The sequence below is a fragment of the Macaca thibetana genome, chromosome 15 (assembly GCF_024542745.1).
Source record: "Macaca thibetana thibetana isolate TM-01 chromosome 15, ASM2454274v1, whole genome shotgun sequence".
Taxonomy (NCBI): Eukaryota; Metazoa; Chordata; class Mammalia; order Primates; family Cercopithecidae; genus Macaca; species Macaca thibetana.
This window is the reverse complement of record NC_065592.1, coordinates 45310070-45329402: the sequence shown is the minus strand read 5'-3', so window position 1 is coordinate 45329402 and position 19333 is coordinate 45310070. Positions and strand designations below refer to the sequence as shown.

Here is a 19333-nt window from a genome sequence, read left to right as displayed (position 1 = left end):
CTATTGGAACATTTGAGAGAGAAATGGTGAAGCCTTCTTAACGCAATGTCGGTGGAAAGGAAGGGACTCTTTAGGACTTGGTGACTGGATGTGTGGGGCGGTGAGGTATGAGAGAGCCTAGGATGATGGTAATATTCTGATTGGGGGTGGTGGTGCCATTCCCCGAGATGGTGACACCACTTTGGTTCGGGGGACGATGAGCTCCACTTTGGACAGTTTGAGGTGCATGTGGGATTCCCGGAGGGAAAGGGGCCAGCAATATGACAGTGCTGGACGTAGCTGCTGAATCAGGCCTGTCTCCAGGCTTCCAAAATGGGGATCCTTGGTTGTCTCCTGACCTGTCTCAGTGGGAGAGATCCCAAGATTCAAACAGCCCTTCCTTGCCTTGAATACAGGGCTGTGGCTGGCAGATATTGCTGCACCCTTGCACGTATCTGTACATACGACTGGACTGAGACTTCTGAGCACCTGCAGCTGCCTGGGGCATGTTCAGCAGCACAGGGCTCAATCCCCACAGGGTGATGTTCTGAAGGCTTCTGAGTGATGATTCAGTCCCGCAACCCTTCCACAGGGAACGTGCTGTGGGAGCTACAGAGATGAGCCAGACCCGACTGAATCCTGCCCTGAAGGAGCTCACACGGTGGTGAAGTGTCATGAATGCGAGTTAGATGGGACAAGTGTGAAGTGGAAGATCTGACAAAGTGCTGTAGGATGTAAAGAGAACGATCTTAAAGTGCAATGGGAAAGGATGCATGAAAGAGATGATGTCTAACCTGGCTTTGAAAACTAGTCCCAGGTATCATCAGAGAACAGCACAATACGTGCAAGGGTACAAAGACATGGGGGTGCGGCAGTACAGATAGTGTAGCGAGCGGACAGCCATGTGAAGGGTGTAGTGGAAAATCAGGCTGAAGAAGCAGGTGGGGGCAGATTCTGGAGGGCCTTGAGGACTCAACTGAAGAATTTGGACTTAATGGTAATGGGAGCTGTCAAAAGTCCTTGATCAGAAAAGTGATGAATCAATCCGGGTTTGACCAAAGTAACAGAACCACTATGAGTGATAAAAACACGAGAACTTTACAGTCATGGGAGCAGTTGGAGAAATCTGTGCAAAACTGTTAACCTCTGCATTTGGTGTTGGGCCTGAAGCTGTTACTGCTCAGCTGGGCCAGCAGTTAGGAAAGAAGGCTGAGTGTGAAGTGAGGGGCAGTAAGGGCACACTAGAATCCAGGAGGACAAACTGGAACCTGTGCCTGGCCCTTGTGCCTTCAATCTCAGTGACTGGTGACCTGCAGGAGAAGCTGGCACCTTTGCCATGGAGCTTGCACTTGGTCCAGCACTCAGCACAGTGGAAGGAAGTGTCCTGGTGGGGACTGGACAGGCTGTGCTAACGGGGAGCCAGCAGATTAGCGACATGTGAGTGCCCTCACTGTGTCTGGTGCTGTTCCATTTTTTCTTTCTTTCTTTTTTTTTTTTTTTTTTTTGAGACGGAGTCTTGCTCTGTCACCCAGGCTGGTGTGCAGTGGCGGCATCTCAGCTCACTGCAGCCTGCACCTCCCAAGTTCAGGCAATCCTGCGTAGTAGCTGGGACTACAGGTGCACCACCACACCCGGCTAATTTTTTGTATTTTTAGTAGAGGCAGGGTTTCATCATGTTGCTCAGGCTGGTCTCGAACTCCTGGCCTCAGGTGATCCGCCCACCTCGGTCTCCCAAAGTGCTGGGATTACAGGCATGAGCCACCACAGCTGGCCCACTTTTGCCTTCCAAATCTCATGCAAACTTCTCTGTGGCTAACACTAACCCAGACCCTCTAACCTAGTTTGGTTGACTCAGTATAAAGCTACCACAAGTGAGCTAACCAGAGCTTTCTTGGGATGATTAACCTGGCAGCAACCTGTGAAGGATAGATGGTCAGGATAAAGAAAACCAAACCTCCAATAGCTCTTGGGTTGACACTGTCAGCTGGTGTGGTAGTCATTAGGCCATTCACAAATCTCTCTGTCCCTCTCTTTTGCCGTCCAGACACGATAGCGTGCTTCTCCCCCTTCACAATAGGTGTGGTCCTGTGCCTTCCTGTTGCCATTGTGTTGGCCACTGAAATGTAGGTGGAGGCAACACACCCACTTCTGAGTAGAAGCTTTAAGAGTCTGTGCAGGCTTTGTTACTTTCCCTTTTCCTTTTGTCATGGTGACCAGCAATGTTCCCAATGGTAGCTGCTTTGTCATCTTGAGTCTCAGAGGGGTGAAGACCATGATGTGGAGCAGAAGCCCCACCAGCCTCTGGTGGACCTGCAGCAGGAGCAAGAAACAAACCTTAATGGCTTTAAGCCTCTGAAGGTTTGAGGTCATGACCACAGCACAACCTAGCCTATGCTGGCTGACAGGGGCAGAGGGCAGCAGTAGCAGTGGGATGCTTTCCTGGAGAGCAGACCTCCTCTCAGCAGAGCTAGGACAGCAGTTTTCACCTCTGCGTTCCTCAGGCTATAGATGATGGGGTTCAGTGAGAGCATCACAACCCCATAGAACAATGTGACAATCTTATCCATGTTGGGGTCCTTGGCCTTGGGTTTGAAGTACATGAAGGAGATTGTCCCATAAAAAACCACCACCATTGTGAGGTGGGCTGAGCAGGTGGAGAAGGCTTTGTGCCGGCCTGCAGCAGAGGGTACCCTAAGGATGGCGACCAGGATGAAAAGGTAAGACAGGCAGATGAGCAAGAGGGGGGCCAGTGTCAGGACAGCTGTGGCCGCCATTAATGCCAGCGCATTGAGGGAGATGTCCCCACAGGCCAGTTTTAGCACTGCCAAGATCTCACAGAAGAAGTGGTTGATGACGTTGTGGCCACAGAAGGGGAGGCGCCAGACAAGGATGGACTGTAGCAGTGAGTTGGCAAAGCCTGTCCCCCAGCTCAGCACTGCCATCCGCATGCAGGTCTGCCCACTCATGAGCTCTGGGTACCTAAGCGGCTGGCAGATAGCCACATAATGGTCATATGCCATCACAGCCAGCAGCAGGCACTCTGTTGATCCCAGCGCCAGGGTCAGGTACATCTGCAGGGCACAGCCAGGGAAGGAGATAGTCCTCTGGGTTTCCAGGAAGTTGACTAGCATGAGAGGCACAAAGGAGGAGGTGCCGCAGATGTCCATGAGGGAGAGGTTGCTGAGAAAGAAGTACATGGGGTTGTGCAGGTGAGGGTGCAGCACATTCAGCCCTATGAGGAGGGCATTCCCCAGCACATTCATGGAGTCGATGCCCAGGCAGAACACAGACAGGAGCACCTCCAGGTTACAGTGCTTGTGTGGCCCCAGCAGGACGTATTCTGTCACAGCTGTCTGGTTTGCCCCCTTCATCTCATTCTCTCTCCTTTTCCATCTGGACCACCCAGCTTTTTGGAAAAAGCTGCAAGTGGCCTGGGAGCCCAGTGACCTGATGTCTGAGCTGCAGCAGGTCAGCCTCCCTCTCCGTAATTTAGTTTCACCATCTGTATAATGAGGGAGTTGGACTTCAGATCTGCATGCTGGCCTTCTCAGTGCTGCGGTTCTGCGGACATCACTGAGGGGAGGATGGGGCACATTCTAGTTCCCTAGGTTCCTCTCGCTCTCCCCAGGATGGGGTCAGAGGAGACAACAGAGAAGGATTCATGTTTAAAATGATCCTTTGGAATCCAAAGTGTTTTTGGCCATTAACGGGAAGCAACTTTTCTACATTACGGCTTCATATGACCAAGTTATGGCCATAGAATTTCAGATTTATCCATCCACTAAATATTAAGTACCTATTCTATGCTAGGTATCAGGTGCTGGGGCTATAGCAGTAAGGAAAATAAGTGGACAAAAGGATTCCACACCTGTCACAGGCGCTGCCCCACTCCCTGAGTCAAGTGAGATGAGCTCCGGAAGGCAGGTGGGTAATGGATGACGCTCACCTAGTGTTCCTTTGGGCCATGAAGATCAAATATTTCAGCCCCACAGGATGTGTAAGCTTGATTTCTGGTCATCTCTCCTTAAGGAATCATGGACTATTCATTAATTTTTTTAAAAGGACACATAAGAACATACATGTCTCAATAGAGTTACTGGTCACAGGATTGAACTCTGGTCATGAAAGCCAGGTGACTTACTTTCTGGCTTCCATATTGCTTTGTAGGAGAAATGATACAATGATGTCGCACGAGGAGGGAAGCCAGACACGAATCTGGTGGAGGTGCGGTCAGTCGTGACCAGCTCTGCAAAGGGAGCAGTGGGCGAGGCTGTGGTCTCTCCCAGGTGACCTCCATCGCCATGCAGAGCTGCTCTCACTTCTCGGGAAAGGCCAGCGTCAGGTGTTCATAGGAGGAAGCCCAGGTGTCCCCAGAGAACAGTAGTCTTGTTAGGACTGGAAAACCGTCTTATGGCCAGGTGGTCCCTGGTCTGAAGGAAAAATAGGAGCTGAGTGTGAACTTCTATCTCTCAGAAGATATAATTCACCTCTCCCCTCCCGCTCCTGGATTGGTTGTGAGGACAGTGCTTTGCGACAGCGATGGAGCCTTGTCTGTCCTTCTGGGCTAGATTTCTTTTTTCTCTTATTCCTCCTGTTTCGTTTTATCCACCATTTTTCGAGTTGCAGGGCTCACCCTTTCCTGAAGAAATCATCTCTTTTCCCAGCTCCGCACCTTTGTCCTAGATGGAGGCATGTCTTTCCTCCCATCCCCAGTGGGGAGTGTTCCGCCCATTCTCCAGAGCCCAGTGCTGCACCGTCTCTTTTCCTCCCCCTCCTTCCCCTTGCTGTTACCTGCTCCCATCTTGTGCTCCCACCGCCCTTGGCCATCCCTCCGTGTCATTGTGTGCTGTGTGGTGCACCTGTCTTCCCTACTACACCTTAAAGTCAGGAGTCTGCCTCCTTCCTACCAGCACCTCACGCAGCAAGTGCTGCGAACTGCAGGCACCTGACAGATAGTGAATGCATGACTCCAAAACCCAGCTTTGCCTCCTGGCTGTAGCTCAGACCAGCTGTGTGATACTGACCAAGACACTTGACCTCTCTGAGACTCAGCTTCCTCCTTGAAGACTGGGATGCTGTGTAGCTCAGAGGAAACATACACCTGAAGGTGCTGCCCCGGGGGTGCAATGACCTGTCACTGAGGCTGGATGGAGGACGGCATCCATCGTCAGCTACAGGTGCCTGCTCCATCTGTACTAGCCACCTCCTGGACAAAGGCTCCAGTGTCCTCCATGACACCAGCTTTCTCCAGGGCCTGTGCAGGTTTCCTTCCTCTACCCTGAATCAGGGTGATTCTTTTTTTATTTTGTTTTGTTTTTTGAGACAAAGTCTGGCTGTGTCGCCCAGGCTGGAGTACAGTGGCGTGGTCTCGGCTCACTGCAAGCTCCACCTCCTGGGTTCACACCATTCTCCTGCCTCAGCCTCTCGAGTAGCTGGGACTACAGGCGCCCGCCACCACGCCCGGCTAATTTTTTGTATTTTTAGTAGAAATGGAGTTTCACTGTGTTCGCCAGGATGGCCTAGATCTCCTGACCTTGTGATCCACCCGCCTTGGCCTCCCAAAGTGCTGGAATTACAGGCGTGAGCCACTGCACCCGGTCAATCAGGGTGATTCTTAAAGGACAGTTTCAGGAACATACAGGGGGCACTTGGGTAATCTTGGTCAGTAACTGACCTTTAACTATGATCCACGTGAACATCTATAGTTAGGGTTTTTCTTGGCGAGGCTTGGCAAAAAGTAAAGAATTCCCCAAGTGTGAAGCCTCATTCATTCACTCATTCAACAAATAGTTATTGAGCACCTACTATGTGTTAGGCCCTGGGCTACGTACTGGGAATACAGCAGAGGCAGACCTGGCTCCTGCCCTCGTGGAATTTGTAGTCATTCATTTACTCACTCGGTGACTTTGGACACCTCCCCTCCTCTCTCCGGGCTTTAGATCTCTGAGATTCTCTCTGCGTCTGGGATGTAAAGACAAAGTAAAGCCTGAAATCTGGAAAGCAGAACTGTAAGATCTTTGTTTTTGATGGGTGTGTTGTTACAGAAAGAACTATGTTCATCTCAAATTCTGACAATGGACACAGATGTGGGGGTTTCCAGCAGGTGAAGGGTGGGAAACCACCTGACTGCATTTTTCTTCATCACTCACACCTCTAACAGTAAGACCAAGTGGGCATGGCGGAGGCATTTGAGGGCTTTTGTGTGTAGGCTGTGGCCCATCCTCCTGCCTTGCCTCCACTGCATCCCTCACGCACAACTGCTGCAGCCTCACCAGGCCACTCCCCGTCTTTGTTTGGACAAAGCCTGCGTGCTCCAGTCCCGTCCTTCTTCTTGGGCAGTTTCTTCAGGCTGGAGTGCCTTTTTTTTCTACTCATCCTTCAAGGCTCAGTTCACACACCACTGTCTCACGCAGCCTTCTCTCAGATGGCTTCATACAAACTGACTACCCGGACAACAGGATGGTCACATAGCTTTTAGCAGAGTTTACATTCATTTTGCCTTCATTATAGTTCCTTTTTCTTGTATATCTCTCTCTGACTAGACTATGAGCTATTGCAGTGAAAGGGCTGTGTCCTTCATCACTGTCACCCTCCAGTGACCTGCAGCCAGGAGGTGTCAGTGATTGCCATTTGAGTTGAACTGTTTATTGACATCCCGCGTTGTCCTGCCAAAAATCCCAATCCTAGAAATGGTGGTTTGCACCTGTGCACCCAGCTACTCAGAAGGCTGAGGTGGGAGGAGGATTGAGCCCAGGAATTCGAGGTTACAGTGAACTATGATAATGCCACTGCTCTCCAGCCTGGGCAACAGAGTGAGTCCTTTTCTCTAAAAAAGCAAACAAAGAATGCTGAACCCAAGGTCTTGCCTCAAAATCCATTCCCCCTTCCGCCTCCAACACATATACCGCAACAGAATGATGCAGCTATTGTAATTGCTAGGAGAAGGGCTTTGGGGGGTGCCAGTCTCCTATTTGCAGAAACACCCGCTCTTTCTGAAGAGCTACGTCAGTAACATGGTGGATTTTCCTCAACTTAAGAGTCTGATCGTAACACATTCATGGAAACTAGAACCAGCACACGAAACCATTGGCTTATGGCCCTAAGGAAATAACTCTATGTCCAGAAAATGCCATTTTACCATGTTGCCAACAGCTTTGCCTGTAACATGGGCACAGGCTGGGACATCAGAGAGGAGCTGGTTCCCTTGGTGGGTGGGTTGGGATGGGCTAAATTATGTCACAGTAACGTACAACCTCGTCATTTTAGTGGCTAGCATGACAAAGTTTTATTTCTCATGCTACATGTCTACTGTGGCTTTCCAGGTGGCTCAGAGTTCTCAGAGCCGCTGGCAGATGGAGGCTCCACCCTGTGGGACGTCACCAGTGGTTATGGCTGGGGAAGGACACACTGGAGCCTCTCATACCAGTTCACTGCTCTGAGCCACAAGAGACATTTGTCATATCTGCCCACAGCCCACTGGCCCTGTGACATCCTACCACCTGCCCAGAAGGAAGAGAACCAGAATTACTGCTGAGCAGCCCCTCTGCGTGTGGGTGCAACGGCGTCTTACGACTCTCAGAAAGCTACTCTAGCGGCCATCTACCAGTGTCACGCAGTGTCATGCTCGGTCATGGCCTGGAAGATCAGAGTCGCAGAGGGATAGGACCTGGGGTGTCTCTGAAAATAACTGCCTGGTTTCACTCCCCAGTTTTACGTCTCTTAAGAGGCAGAGTGATGCCTAGAATGAGCCCTGGACTGGGAGGGCGGGTCCCAGGTTTGAATTGGGGCCTTTGTTCCTCCTCTGCTGTATGACTTTGGTCAGATTTCTCTTCTGAGAAGTGGAGCCAATTAGGCGATCTCTGGTACGCTGTAATCTCTGAAACATTTCTTCATATGTTTCCAGCAACTTCCAACCTAAGGTCTGATAGACCCAGGGTTACTCTGCAAGCTAACTGTCATATCAGTCTCATTGTCTGGTAAATCTAATTTTAACCACTTAATACTTATTTTAGGCTTCACAAATTATTTTAAAAGAAAAGAAAGGGGCATAATAAGAAGAAGGCTTCAGTTACAATTTCCCCGAAGAGCCTGGATCCGGGATTCCTGCTTCACTGCTTTCTGGCTGTGTGGCAGAGAAGATGAGGATGGCCCTGGAGTCAGACAGGACCAGGGTCCAAGCCCCAGGTCTTCCACTTGTTAACAATGTTCTCAGCCTCAGCTTCCTTACCTGTACCATGGAGATGGCAGCATCTCCTTGTGGGCTTGTTTTAAGGATCCAGTGAGAGGAAGCATGCAAAGCTCTTAGAACAGAGCCTGGCACTGGTGAATAGTCAGTGAGCGGTAGATGGTATTATTACCATCCTGTCCCTGTCCCCCAGCAAATATTTTGGCTTTTAAATGTTTTAAATGATTTCATGAGAATAAGAAATGGGTCAGATGAATTCTCCTTACCTCCCACCTACTGGCCATGGCCTAAATGTCTGTAGGGAGCTGGAGCCAGGTGAGGCGAGCTGAGGTTTGGGAAGTGCCGAGTTCATTACCAGCAAGTGCACGGTGCTGGGATGGGCTAGGTTCCCCCTACCTCACCCTGCCACTGCCTCCCAAGACCTGCCCCTTGTTCCCCTGCCACGTAGACAGTCTGCTTGCTCCCTGCTCTCAGGGAACTCACGGTCCCTGTCCAATTTAAAGTTCAAACTCTGCAACTACACAAAGGTGCAGGCTTGGCAGCTGTGGGACCTGGGCTTCAGAGACTCCAGGTTCCTCGGCCTGCCCCAGGAGGGCCCTGCTGAGGTAAAGTGGGCAGAGGAGAGAGAGTGAACAGAGAATCTGAAGACTGGGTCACATTGCAGTTCTGCCCCTTGGATGCCATAGGCTCCAGGCCCATGAGCCCGGCTTCACTAGGCCTGGGTGTCTGGGTTGTAGAATGGGGTGTCTCCTTCCAGGATTGCCGTACAGACCTGGATTAATCGAAGCTTAAAGTAAATTGCTTTGTAAGGTAGGAGACACCAAGTACAGGCGAGGGACTTTGTTAGGTCAGGGAAGTTTTTACAGATTTCTTTATTCCTGTTCCCTTCCCTCCCCTTCCTGTCCTTTCACAATAAACAATAACAACTTGACACAGCTTAGAGACTAAAAGTCATCCTTCAATAAGAAGTTGCAAAGTTTCCTATGATGCTATGATTTGTCTTCTGGATTTTTTTATCAAGAACATAGGTCGAAGTAAAAAATGGAAAGGTTGTTACTGTTTATTTTCTATATGCTCATAGTATATTGTCCTCTTGCTGCCCCCATGGATACCCTGAACTCAGCAGGTCAAAGACAAACTCACCATCTCCCCACTTCCACCATCTACTGTGCTCATCCTCCCCACTCAGTGTCTCAGTCCACCCCAAATAAATCAGAAACCCGGGACCAACCTACGGTCCTCACTCTTCCTCCTCCACCTCTATAATCCCAAATATCTCTCCCAAATAGTATTTTACACATATATACAGTTGACCCTTGAATAACATTGATTTGAACAACATGAACTCACTTATACTTGTATTTTTCAAATAATATATTGGGAATTTTTTTGAGATTTGCTACAGTTTGAAAAAACTTTCGGATGAACCGCCACCCCTGAGACAGCAAGACTAGCCCCTCCTCTTCCTCCTCCTCCTCCACCTACTCAACGTGATGTTGACAATGATGAAGACTTTTATGATGATCCACTTTCGTTTAATAGATAGGAAATCTATTCCTCTTCCTTATGATTTTCTTAATAACATTCTCTTTTCTCTAGCTGTATTGTAAGAATGCAGCACATAAAACACATAACATACAAATTATGTGTTAATCGACTTTTTATATTATTGATAAGGCTTCCAGTCAACAGTAAGCTATTAGTAGTTAAGATTTGGGGGAGGCAAAAGTTATACATGGATTTTTTTTACTATGAGGAGAGTTGGCTCCCCTCACTCCCGTGTTGTTCAGGGGTTAACTGTAATCCCAAAAATTGTATCTCTAGCTCCCAAATACTATTTTGCATCTATATCTATCTCCCCAATATTTCTTGGGGCCACCCTCTCCTTTACTGACCAGCTGGCTCAGGCCTCGCTGAGGGACTGGGTGACTGCAGCAGTTTCCTCCCATCCCTGCCCTCAGGAGGAAGCCTTTCTCATCTGTCCTGTAGTATGGGCAAGGTGGTCTTCCATATACCATTATTTTTTAAGTTCAAAGTCATGGTCATCATAGAAATATTGGACAATATTACAAATAATAATTTAAAAACCAGTATTTATCTGTAACCCTGTCACCCAAAGGAAACAACTGTTAGTTAATATTTGGTCATCATTTTCCAGTATTTCCTAGATACCCACTTATTCAGAGATCTGTAAGAAAAATATTTAAAAAGTTAAAATTGAGATCATACTTAAAATACAGTGTTATGTGTTCTCTTTTTTTTTTCTATTAGTTACATTATGAGCATTGCCCATTATCATATATCCTTCAAAAAATAAGATTCCTGGCCAGGCATGGTGGTTCACGCCTGTAATCCCAGCACTTTGGGAGACTGAACTGGGAGGATCAGTTGAGCCTAGGAGTTCAAGACCAGCCTGGGCAACATAGTGAGACCTTGTCTCTATTAAAAATAAATTAGCTGGGCGTGGTGGTGCATGCATGTAGTTCCAGCTCCTCAGATGGCTGAGGTGGGAGAATTGCTTGGGCCCAGGTAGTTGAGGCTGCAGTGAGCCAAGATTGTACCACTGCATTCCAGCCTGGATAACAAGTGAGACCCTGTCTTGAAAAAAAAAAAAAAAAAAAAAAAGATTCTTAATGGCTGCATCACATACTACCACTGGACTCCACCAGGATTTGTTTAAATATTCTTCTATGGTTGAACATTAAGATTATTACAGTTTTTTTTGTTACTACAAATAATGCTGTTATTAATATCCTTATGTCCAAATCTTTGTGCCCTTTATTATTTACTTAGACTAGATTCCTAGAAGTAGAGGTGTTGGGTCAAGGGGTCTGGAAGTTTTAAAGGCCCTTGATTCATATTTCCAACTTACTTTCTAGGAAGTTCATATTAAATTATCCCCATTTCCACCAGCAGTGTATGACACTGCCTACCTCACTACACAGTACCTAACAGTGGACATTGTGTTACACAAGAGAGGGAATGGTATCTAATTAGTGACCTTGCTAAAAATCAATCTGATTGTAAACCCCCAGAGCCCACAGAATAAAACCCAAACTCCTGTCATGTATGCAAGGCCCAGCAGAATGGCATGGCCACTGGCATGGCTGCTGACAACTTTCTCTCACGCGTGGTCAGACAGGCTTGGGTGTCTCTCACTCCTCCAGCTGTGCTTCTCTGTGCCTCTGTTCTGGCCAGCAGAGGAAGCAGGGAGAAAGCCCTGGGAGGGGAATCATGCAGGAGCTGTGCTTACCTATAGCCGGGGGCAGGAAAGGTACTGCTGCTCACAGGCCAACCCCACTGCTCCTGTTGTACAGATGGTACCATAGAGGCGAGGGCAGGGCAGGGAATGGAAATACTCTGTGAATCTGGGTCAATGTCCACTGCCTGTCCACTGAGTCATCAGAAAGGAAAGCTGGAAGAGGCTGAGCACCAGGCAGGGACAGCTATGGCAGGGTCCCAGGGCATGAGGTGAGGATGGGTAGAACAAGCCCCCTCAAGTCAGGTGAGGCCTGGATCCCAGGAAAGGGGGCACTGGAAGCTGCTGCTGCTGGGCGGGGTGAGGTGTGAGGAATGGTGAGGCTCCAGGCTCTGGCTGGATGATTGGTGTCCCAGGGCCTGACAGGTCTGGGAATCTTGGACTTTGGGCCTTGTTTTGGTTAATACTGAGTGTCAACTTGATTGGATTGTGGGATACAAAGTATGAATCCTGGGTGTGTTCTGTGTGGGTGTTGCCAAAAGAGATTCACATGTGAGTCAATGGGCTGGGGAAGGCAGATCCACCCTAATCTGGTGGGCACTATCTAATCAGTTTCCAGTGAATAGAAAGCAGGCAGCAAACTGTAAAAAGGAGAGACAGGCCTAGCCTCCCAGCCTACATCTTTCTCCCGTGCTGGATGTTTCCTTCCCTTGAATATTGGACTCCAAGTTCTTCAGTTTGGGGACTTGGACTGGCTTTCCTTGCTCCTCAGCTTACAGACAGCCTATTGTGGAACCTTGTGATCATGTAAGTTAATACTTAATAAACTCCTCTTTATATATATATCAATATATATCTATATATATATATCTTCTATTAGTTCTGTCCCTCTAAGAGAACCTTGACTAATACAGGCCTCATCGCTGCCTCTACTTTCACCTACCAGGGAGGCTAGGCCATTCCCGTCATCTGTGGACTCCGTCTCAGCTCTGCTCAGATTTGGGAAGAACTCCAGGCTCTGCCATTGTCACCCCTACACTGACATGTTTATATCTCCAAGACACTTGTGCAGGGCCTAGGGTTGGGCAAGGCTGGGCCTTGGGAGAGGGAAGAATCTGACACTCCCTGCTCTTGGAGTAATGCTGAAAACACAGAGGCACAGCAAGAGGAGCAAGGCAGGGTGGCTTCCTGGTGGAGGTGGTGTTTGAGCTGGGCCTGAAGGGTTGGGCAGTCAGTCCTTTTACATATGGAGTAGTGTGCTGGGGATGGGGGAGGGGGTGCTGCTTCGTGGGGAGGACCCAAGGAGAGCACAGAGCTGGGCGGTGCAGGGCATGTGGGGGTCACATCTGGCTGGTGTGTGAGGCTGTGAGGAGGGAGATAGGGTGGGAGGGGAGGAAGGCTGGGGAGTCAGTCAGGCAGGACTAGCTTGTGAGGGCCTCAAATGCCCCACTGAAGAGCTTCCACTTTGTCCTGAGAACAGTGGGGAGCCACCTAAGGATTTCAGTGAGAAGAGTGATACAATCACATGTGCATTTCAAAAAGATGCCCCATGAAGGAGAGATTGTAGGGAGGAACAGGACTGAAGTCTTGGGACCAGCCAGGAGGCGGGTGTGAAGGCCAGGGTGATGCTGAGAGCTGACCTATGGCAGTGGCAGGGGCAGGAGCAGAGGGTGATTTGAGGGTTGTGGCAGGATCGGCGGGACTTGGTGCTGCCTTGCTGGGATGAAGATACCAGACCGGTAGCCCTAGCCCTGCCACGTCCTCACTGGCATTGGCATATGCTGGCCTCAGCCACTAACCTGAAACCTGCATCTGTACAGAGCCCCACCCTCCCTCACCTGGAGGTCCAGCTCCTGCCCCACGCCTTCTTGGTGGCCTCCTTCACCTCCTTGTTCCTCAGGCTGTAGATGATGGGGTTCAACATGGGTGTGACCATGGCGTAGAGGACTGTGAAGACCTCATCAGAGATGTGGGCTTCCTTGCTCTTGGGCTTCATGTACGTGAAGATGATGGTGCTGTAGAAAAGCAGCACCACAGCCAGGTGTGCTGAGCAGGTGGAGAAGGCTTTGCGGCGCCCAGGAGCCGAGGGCACCCTCAGGATGGTGGCCAGGATGAGCAAGTAGGACAGGCAAATGAATGCCAGGGGCACAGGCAGCAGCAGGATGGAGCCCACCAGCAGGAAGACTTCGCTGACCGATGTGTTACTGCACGTCAGCTTCAGCACCGCCAGGATCTCGCAGGTGAAGTGACTGACCACGTGGTGGCCACAGAAGGGCAGCCTCATGGCAATGACTGTCTCAGTCACCGACTTGAGGAGGCAGAGGACCCAGGCAGCTCCCACCAGCAGCACACAGAGCCGGTGGTTCATGAGCACGTGGTACCTGAGTGGCTGGCAGATGGCCAGGTAGCGGTCGTAGGCCATGATAGCCAGCAGCAGGCACTCTGTGGAGCCCGTGGACAGGCTCAGACACATCTGGATGGCACAGCCAGTAAAGGAGATGGTCTTCCGGGATGACAGGAGGTGGACCAGCATCAGGGGCACAAAGGTGGACGTGTAGCAGCTGTACAGGGTGGATGGGTTGCCCAGGAAGAAGTACATGGGCGTGTGCAGGTGGACATCTAGCACGCTCACTGCCACAATGGCTGTGTTCCCCAGCAGGGTCACCAGGTACATGACGGAGCACAGAGGGAAGAGCAGGTGCTCTAGGGCTGGGTAGCCAGAAAATCCTTTCAGAAAGAATGCGGACACCCCTGTTCCATTGAGCGGCTGCATGCTGCAGAGTTCTGAAGGGATGATCCACAGTTGGGATGAAAGGAGAGAGGGTACGGGGCGCGGGGAAGCTCACAGAGCCCCTTCTGGGACGAGATGGACTGTCAGGATCTTTTCCAGCACTACCACACTTGCTCTCTGTGACGTCGGGCAATCCCTTTACCCTCTCTAGGCCTCAGTTTCTCCATGTGAAAAGTGAGGATTGATTTAGATCAGCATTCCCTGAATGTTAATCAGAATATTAGTAAGCAATCTGAAAAACCAATTTGAGACAACATTTGATTAATAAAAAATAAAGCTCTTTACTGCAGGACTTCTCAGAGCCTTTAAATGCTAATGTGATCTATGACTCCCACAAAGCAATGTAGAACATGTGTACCCCAGACTTATTTGATCATGGATCCCCTTTTACAGAACACCCGTTAACCTACTGCAGATAAGTGTTCTGTGAACATAGTCTGGGAAACAGTGGGCTAGATCAACAGTTCTCAAACTTTAACATGCACCAGAATCACCTGGAAAATTTCTTAAAACAGATTGTTGGGCCCCAAACCCAGTTTCTGACTCAGTGGGTCTGGGTGATGCTTCTGCTGCTGGTGCAGGTACCACACTTTGAGGAACTATTGGGCTAGATGGTCTCTGAGCAGGTGGAGATTCTCCTGGCTTTAAGGAAGCCTCTGAGCCATCGCATTTGCTATTCCCACTGTCTGGAATGTCCTCGGCCTGCAGTGGTCTGACCTGTCTCTTCAGGCCTACTGTAGTGTCCATGAACAAAGCATACACCGTGCTGTGTGTCAGAGGGGCTGCTGACCTTGAAGGCTGTTGGTGGGCATGTTCCCCTGCCCCCTGCCCAGGGCCTGTTTCATTAGCTACCCTCTGTGGATTGGACCTTCATAATCTGCCTTCCTGTGGGTATCCCAGCTAAAGTCTGATGGAGCTCTTGGCTCAGCTCCAAACCCCTCTGTTCTGTGGGCCAGAGCCAGGGTTGCTTTGACTTCATGAACTCCTAGGGTATTAGCATGGAACATGCCCAGAGGCCAACTTGTTGGATCTCCCATTGTATAGATGGGGATGCTGAGGTCACACAACAGGTCTCTGATGAGGTGAAGCTAGAATCCAGCCCTCCTAACATACACCATGCTCAGAGTGGGTGTATGCTTCTATTAGGTTTCAAACAATGCTTGTTCTTTTACCATTCTAGATGGATATCTGTGCCCCACATGCTGCCACTATCCTCTCACCAGCAAAAGAGCATGAGTCACCTCTCTTTAGTGTTCCAGGGTATCTGGCACGATGTCATAATTCCCATGGGACATGATGCCAAAGCCTGGGCCGAGCACAGTTCCTCTCAGTGCCTCCCTCACAGGAGACCACTTCTATCTTTTATTCCTCCCTCACTTACTCACCCCAGAACCCGGAAGTGACTGAGGACCTACTACATGCCAGGTGGTGCCAGATGTGAGGGACCACCGAGGACAGGTGTGTTCCCAGGCTGCTGAGTGCAAACCCTTCCTAGGCAGAGAGGACCCCCAACTCTCCCATACCCAGCCTCACCCTCCCCCCACACCTCCAAACCCAGCCTCACTCTCCCCCCACCCTCCCATACCCAGCCTCACCCTTCCCCCACCTCCCATACCCAGCCTCACCCTCCCCCCACCTCCCATACCCAGCCTCATCCTGCTTCTGTTTGCTTCCCTCTAGTGACAGGAAGCTCATTACTCCTGTACATATTTTTCTTCCTTTCTTTCTGCTGTCAGGCTACTTGAAGGGTCACAAGTGGAGTCTCTCTAGGTCTCACTGGGCCTTCACCACTCATGAGGTTTCCAGGTGGGTGGCCCCTATGGCTACTCGTTCTTCTCCCAGAGTGTAAGTGTAGGGTTCAGAGCTTAACCCCACACACAGAGGCCCTCCCTCAGGGAGTTCGGGGGTGCCTTGCAGCAAGATCTCTGATCCAGTCCTAGGGCCTGAGAGAAAAAGTCTTGTCTCACTTGACTGTGTCCAGACTCACCATGGGCCCAGGTATATGTGAGCCACAAGTTTCCTTCAAGACTTTGGAGTTTCCAGCAGGGAAACTCTGAGGCTGGGTTCCTGGAGAGGGACCCCCATTTAACAGGGCACAAACAGAAACAAGCACTGTGCCAGGGCTGGGGTGCGACACAGAGATGGCATCATGAGGCCCCATTGGCTGGCTCAGGCACCACTTCCTCTTTGCATGGTTCCAGGTACTACAGTTTATTCCCAAAAGTCACAAGGAAGCATCTGCAGTGTTGGCTACCTATTGGAATATATATACAGGCCACCACATGTGCACTCACCTACAGGAGAATGCACAAATACCTGTGTGACATACAGGTGCACAAATGTGTGCCTGTGAGTATAAGCCACACATAGGCTCATGTGTGTACCTGTGTTGTCATTCATATGAGCGTACACACATTAGGTACCGCTCACTGTCTCTTACACATATGTGTGCACACACATATCCAGCTCCAGTAGTGCATCCCCTTGAACCCGGGGCCAGGGTGCTTCAGAGGGCTGGGCAGATGCCTTTGTCCCTGGGAGGAGGCGTGTGGAAACCACGGCCAGGAGGGGCAGCAGGGGCATCTCTAGGAAGGGGCAGCTCTGAGGGAAGGGAGCAAACCCTGCCTACAACAACCCAGAAGGACACGGCAGCCCAGGAGCAGGGGCAAGCCCCAAAAGACTTGGGGCCCCCCCGCTCTTCCTTCTGCCCTTCAGCTGGGGGGTGGGGCCTGCGGGAGGAGGAGGAACGTGACCGATGCTGTGGACTCTGGTTCCCAAAGCAGGGCCAGAAAGCTTTGTCTGCAGAGCCCATGATGTTCTTTCTGCCCCCACCTCCCTCCTGGCAGAATGCTACGGAAAAACCAGTTCAAATGGCACCTCCACAGGGAGCCTTCCTGTGTCCTCCCTAAGGCTGCGCCTTCTCTCCTTTTCACTCTGTGGCCCTATGTTTGGACCTCTTGGATAATGCCCACCTTTCTCTCTCACTTCTTATCTGCTTCCTATCCCAGCCAGCCTGCAGGGATGTCACCCTTCCTCTCCTCTCCCAGGTTCTGAAGGCCAAGCTGAGACTGCCAGCCTGGCCACGGCTGACTTCCTGTCTTGCTGTGATGTTCTGTGGCTAAGGCAAACTGGGAGTGAGCCGCTGGATGCCAAACACGGGCTGGTCCCTGCCTAGGTGACACCTTGGCAGAGCTGGGAAGGGTCTCACAGATCAACTGGACTGCCCCCCTGTTATACATGGAGAAACCGAGGCCCAGCGAGGCGAAGAAGCTTGCCCAGTGTTGCACAGGCGATCAGAGGGGGAAGCCAAGGCCCCTGTTCTTCTCAGGCTCTTGACTCCCTCCTCTGCCTTCACATCCCCATTTCTCACTCACCTTCAGGCTCTCTGGATCCATTTCCTTGGCTCACTGGAGGATGTTTCAGAGGGTTTGAGACCAGGGACCTTTTCTCTCTGGAGCCAGGGGGACACAGTTCAAAGAAGGAAGCCCAAGCCTCCTAAACATAGAGAATTCTGGTGGACGGGACATGGAGTTTCACACCAGCCCAGCTTTCCAAACTCTGAAAACATGCCTGAACTTTCATAGAATTCAGCAAAGCGTTTGCAACTCGATAGAATTAAACGGAACTTTTGGAATTTGGCAGAATTACACAAACTGCTTAGAATTCAGTGGGTTTCTTGGCAATGTGTCAGGTTTGGTAAAATTAGGAAACGGAGAGGCCAGTAGGTTACTGTGGATAGCCAGGGACCCCCTGACCTGGTAGCGCCCAGCTCCATCTCAGCCGACAGCTTCTGGGGAGCAGGCAGGCCATATGGAGGTGGCACCTTTCAAAGCACTCTGTGCACCAAGGGACTGTGCAATCCCTGAGGAAATTTAGAGGGAAGAGAGGAAATGTGCCCAGCTTAGAAACTTTGGGGTGCCTCAGGGATAATGTCCCAAAGACCCAATTACAAAGAATCTATTTAGAAATCTTAATTGGTGTGGAAAAGTCGGAGAAAGTGGCTAAGGGACAGGAACCATCCTCTTAGGCCAGGCCCCAGCCAGTGCTGACCCAGGAATGTTTACAGAATGAATATGTGAATGGATGATGAGCAATTAAATGAACACATAAGCAATTCTCAATGAATAAATAAATGTAAAAATAAATGAATGAGTGAGTGAACAAATGATAGGCAGACTTGCTTTCCAGGTGAGGAGCTAGAGGTCTTGGCTCAACTCTCACGGGGATCTTACAAAAGTGCAAAATCTAGGAAAGTGAATAGGGGAGTGAACTGAACTGGATGAAGAAGCACAGCAGAATTACAGACTATCAGAGCAGGAAAGTGCTTAAAGGCCATCATAACCCATGCTCACTGTCCAGGGGGAGATCTGCCCTAGAGGGGTGAAGGGGTTAGCTCAGCACTACCTAGTGAGGCAGGAGCATGGCCCTGGGTTAACTCTGACACTGACTTGTCCACCCTTGAATCCTATCTCCCTCAGTCAATGCAAAGCCTGTCTGCCCAGGCAGCCAGTGACTGGGTTCCTCCAGTTGGTCCCTCTTCCCTGTGCTCAGAGCATCCATCTTGATGGTTCCTCCATGAGGTTCTCGACAGTTTTCAGAGTCCATGTCTCTGCAGGTTTAACGGTCTCTTTATTTACTTATTTATTTATATTTATTATTATTATTATGTTTGAGACAGAGTCTCCCTCTGTTGCCCAGGCATATTCTTAGCTCACTACAACGTCCGCCTCCTGGGTTCAAGCGATTCTCCTGCCTCAGCCTCCCGAGTAGCTAGGACCACAGGCATGCGGGCATGCGCCACCACACCTGGCTAACTTTTGTATTTTTAGTGGAGACACAGTTTCACCTGTTGGCCAGGCTGGTCTCGAACTCCTGACCTCAAGTTATCTTCCCGCCTTGGCCTCCCAAAGTGCTGGGATTACAGGTGTCAGCCACTGCGCCCAGTCAAGGGGCTCTTTAAAAATTAGGGTCATTTTATTTTGGAACTAGGTATTGTTGTTAGATTTTTATTTCACTATTTTAAAAGTAAAAGGAAGTTTATTAGAATTTTATTTATTTACACAAAATAAATTTACACTTTTACTTTTCCAAAAGTAACTATTGTTATTAGTTTTGTGTATATCTATCCAGATACTTTTCTGATCATTTGCGTATGTATATCTATACATAGAAATAGGTC

General features: G+C 49.9%; 6 protein-coding genes across 9 annotated transcripts in view; 2 read left to right on the top strand and 4 right to left on the bottom strand.

The window, feature by feature from the left end:
* Nucleotides 1-19333, bottom strand: part of HINT2 (histidine triad nucleotide binding protein 2) — a 546951-nt gene that overhangs the window by 44216 nt on the left and 483402 nt on the right. Inside the window, exon 1 of one of the 4 annotated variants that reach the window (XM_050762266.1) lies at nucleotides 12808-12811. The exons of the other annotated variants lie outside the window; for them this stretch is intronic. The gene's annotated coding sequence lies outside the window, so the exon portion shown is untranslated. Of the gene's footprint in view, nucleotides 1-12807; nucleotides 12812-19333 lie in introns of those variants that run through there. 4 annotated transcript variants of the gene reach the window in all.
* Nucleotides 1-19333, top strand: part of CLTA (clathrin light chain A) — a 429778-nt gene that overhangs the window by 17255 nt on the left and 393190 nt on the right. The window lies entirely within an intron of this gene.
* Nucleotides 1-19333, bottom strand: part of SPAG8 (sperm associated antigen 8) — a 454367-nt gene that overhangs the window by 47387 nt on the left and 387647 nt on the right. The gene's annotated exons all lie outside the window — the stretch shown is intronic.
* The window catches only part of TLN1 (talin 1), a 501447-nt gene that overhangs the window by 157725 nt on the left and 324389 nt on the right, over nucleotides 1-19333 (bottom strand). The window lies entirely within an intron of this gene.
* Nucleotides 1-19333, top strand: part of RECK (reversion inducing cysteine rich protein with kazal motifs) — a 394564-nt gene that overhangs the window by 65623 nt on the left and 309608 nt on the right. The window lies entirely within an intron of this gene.
* LOC126938083 (olfactory receptor 13J1) lies at nucleotides 13119-14193 on the bottom strand. The gene has a single exon (XM_050762227.1). The coding sequence runs from the start codon at nucleotides 14134-14136 to the stop codon at nucleotides 13198-13200; it is 939 nt and encodes a 312-aa protein (XP_050618184.1). The 5' UTR covers nucleotides 14137-14193; the 3' UTR covers nucleotides 13119-13197.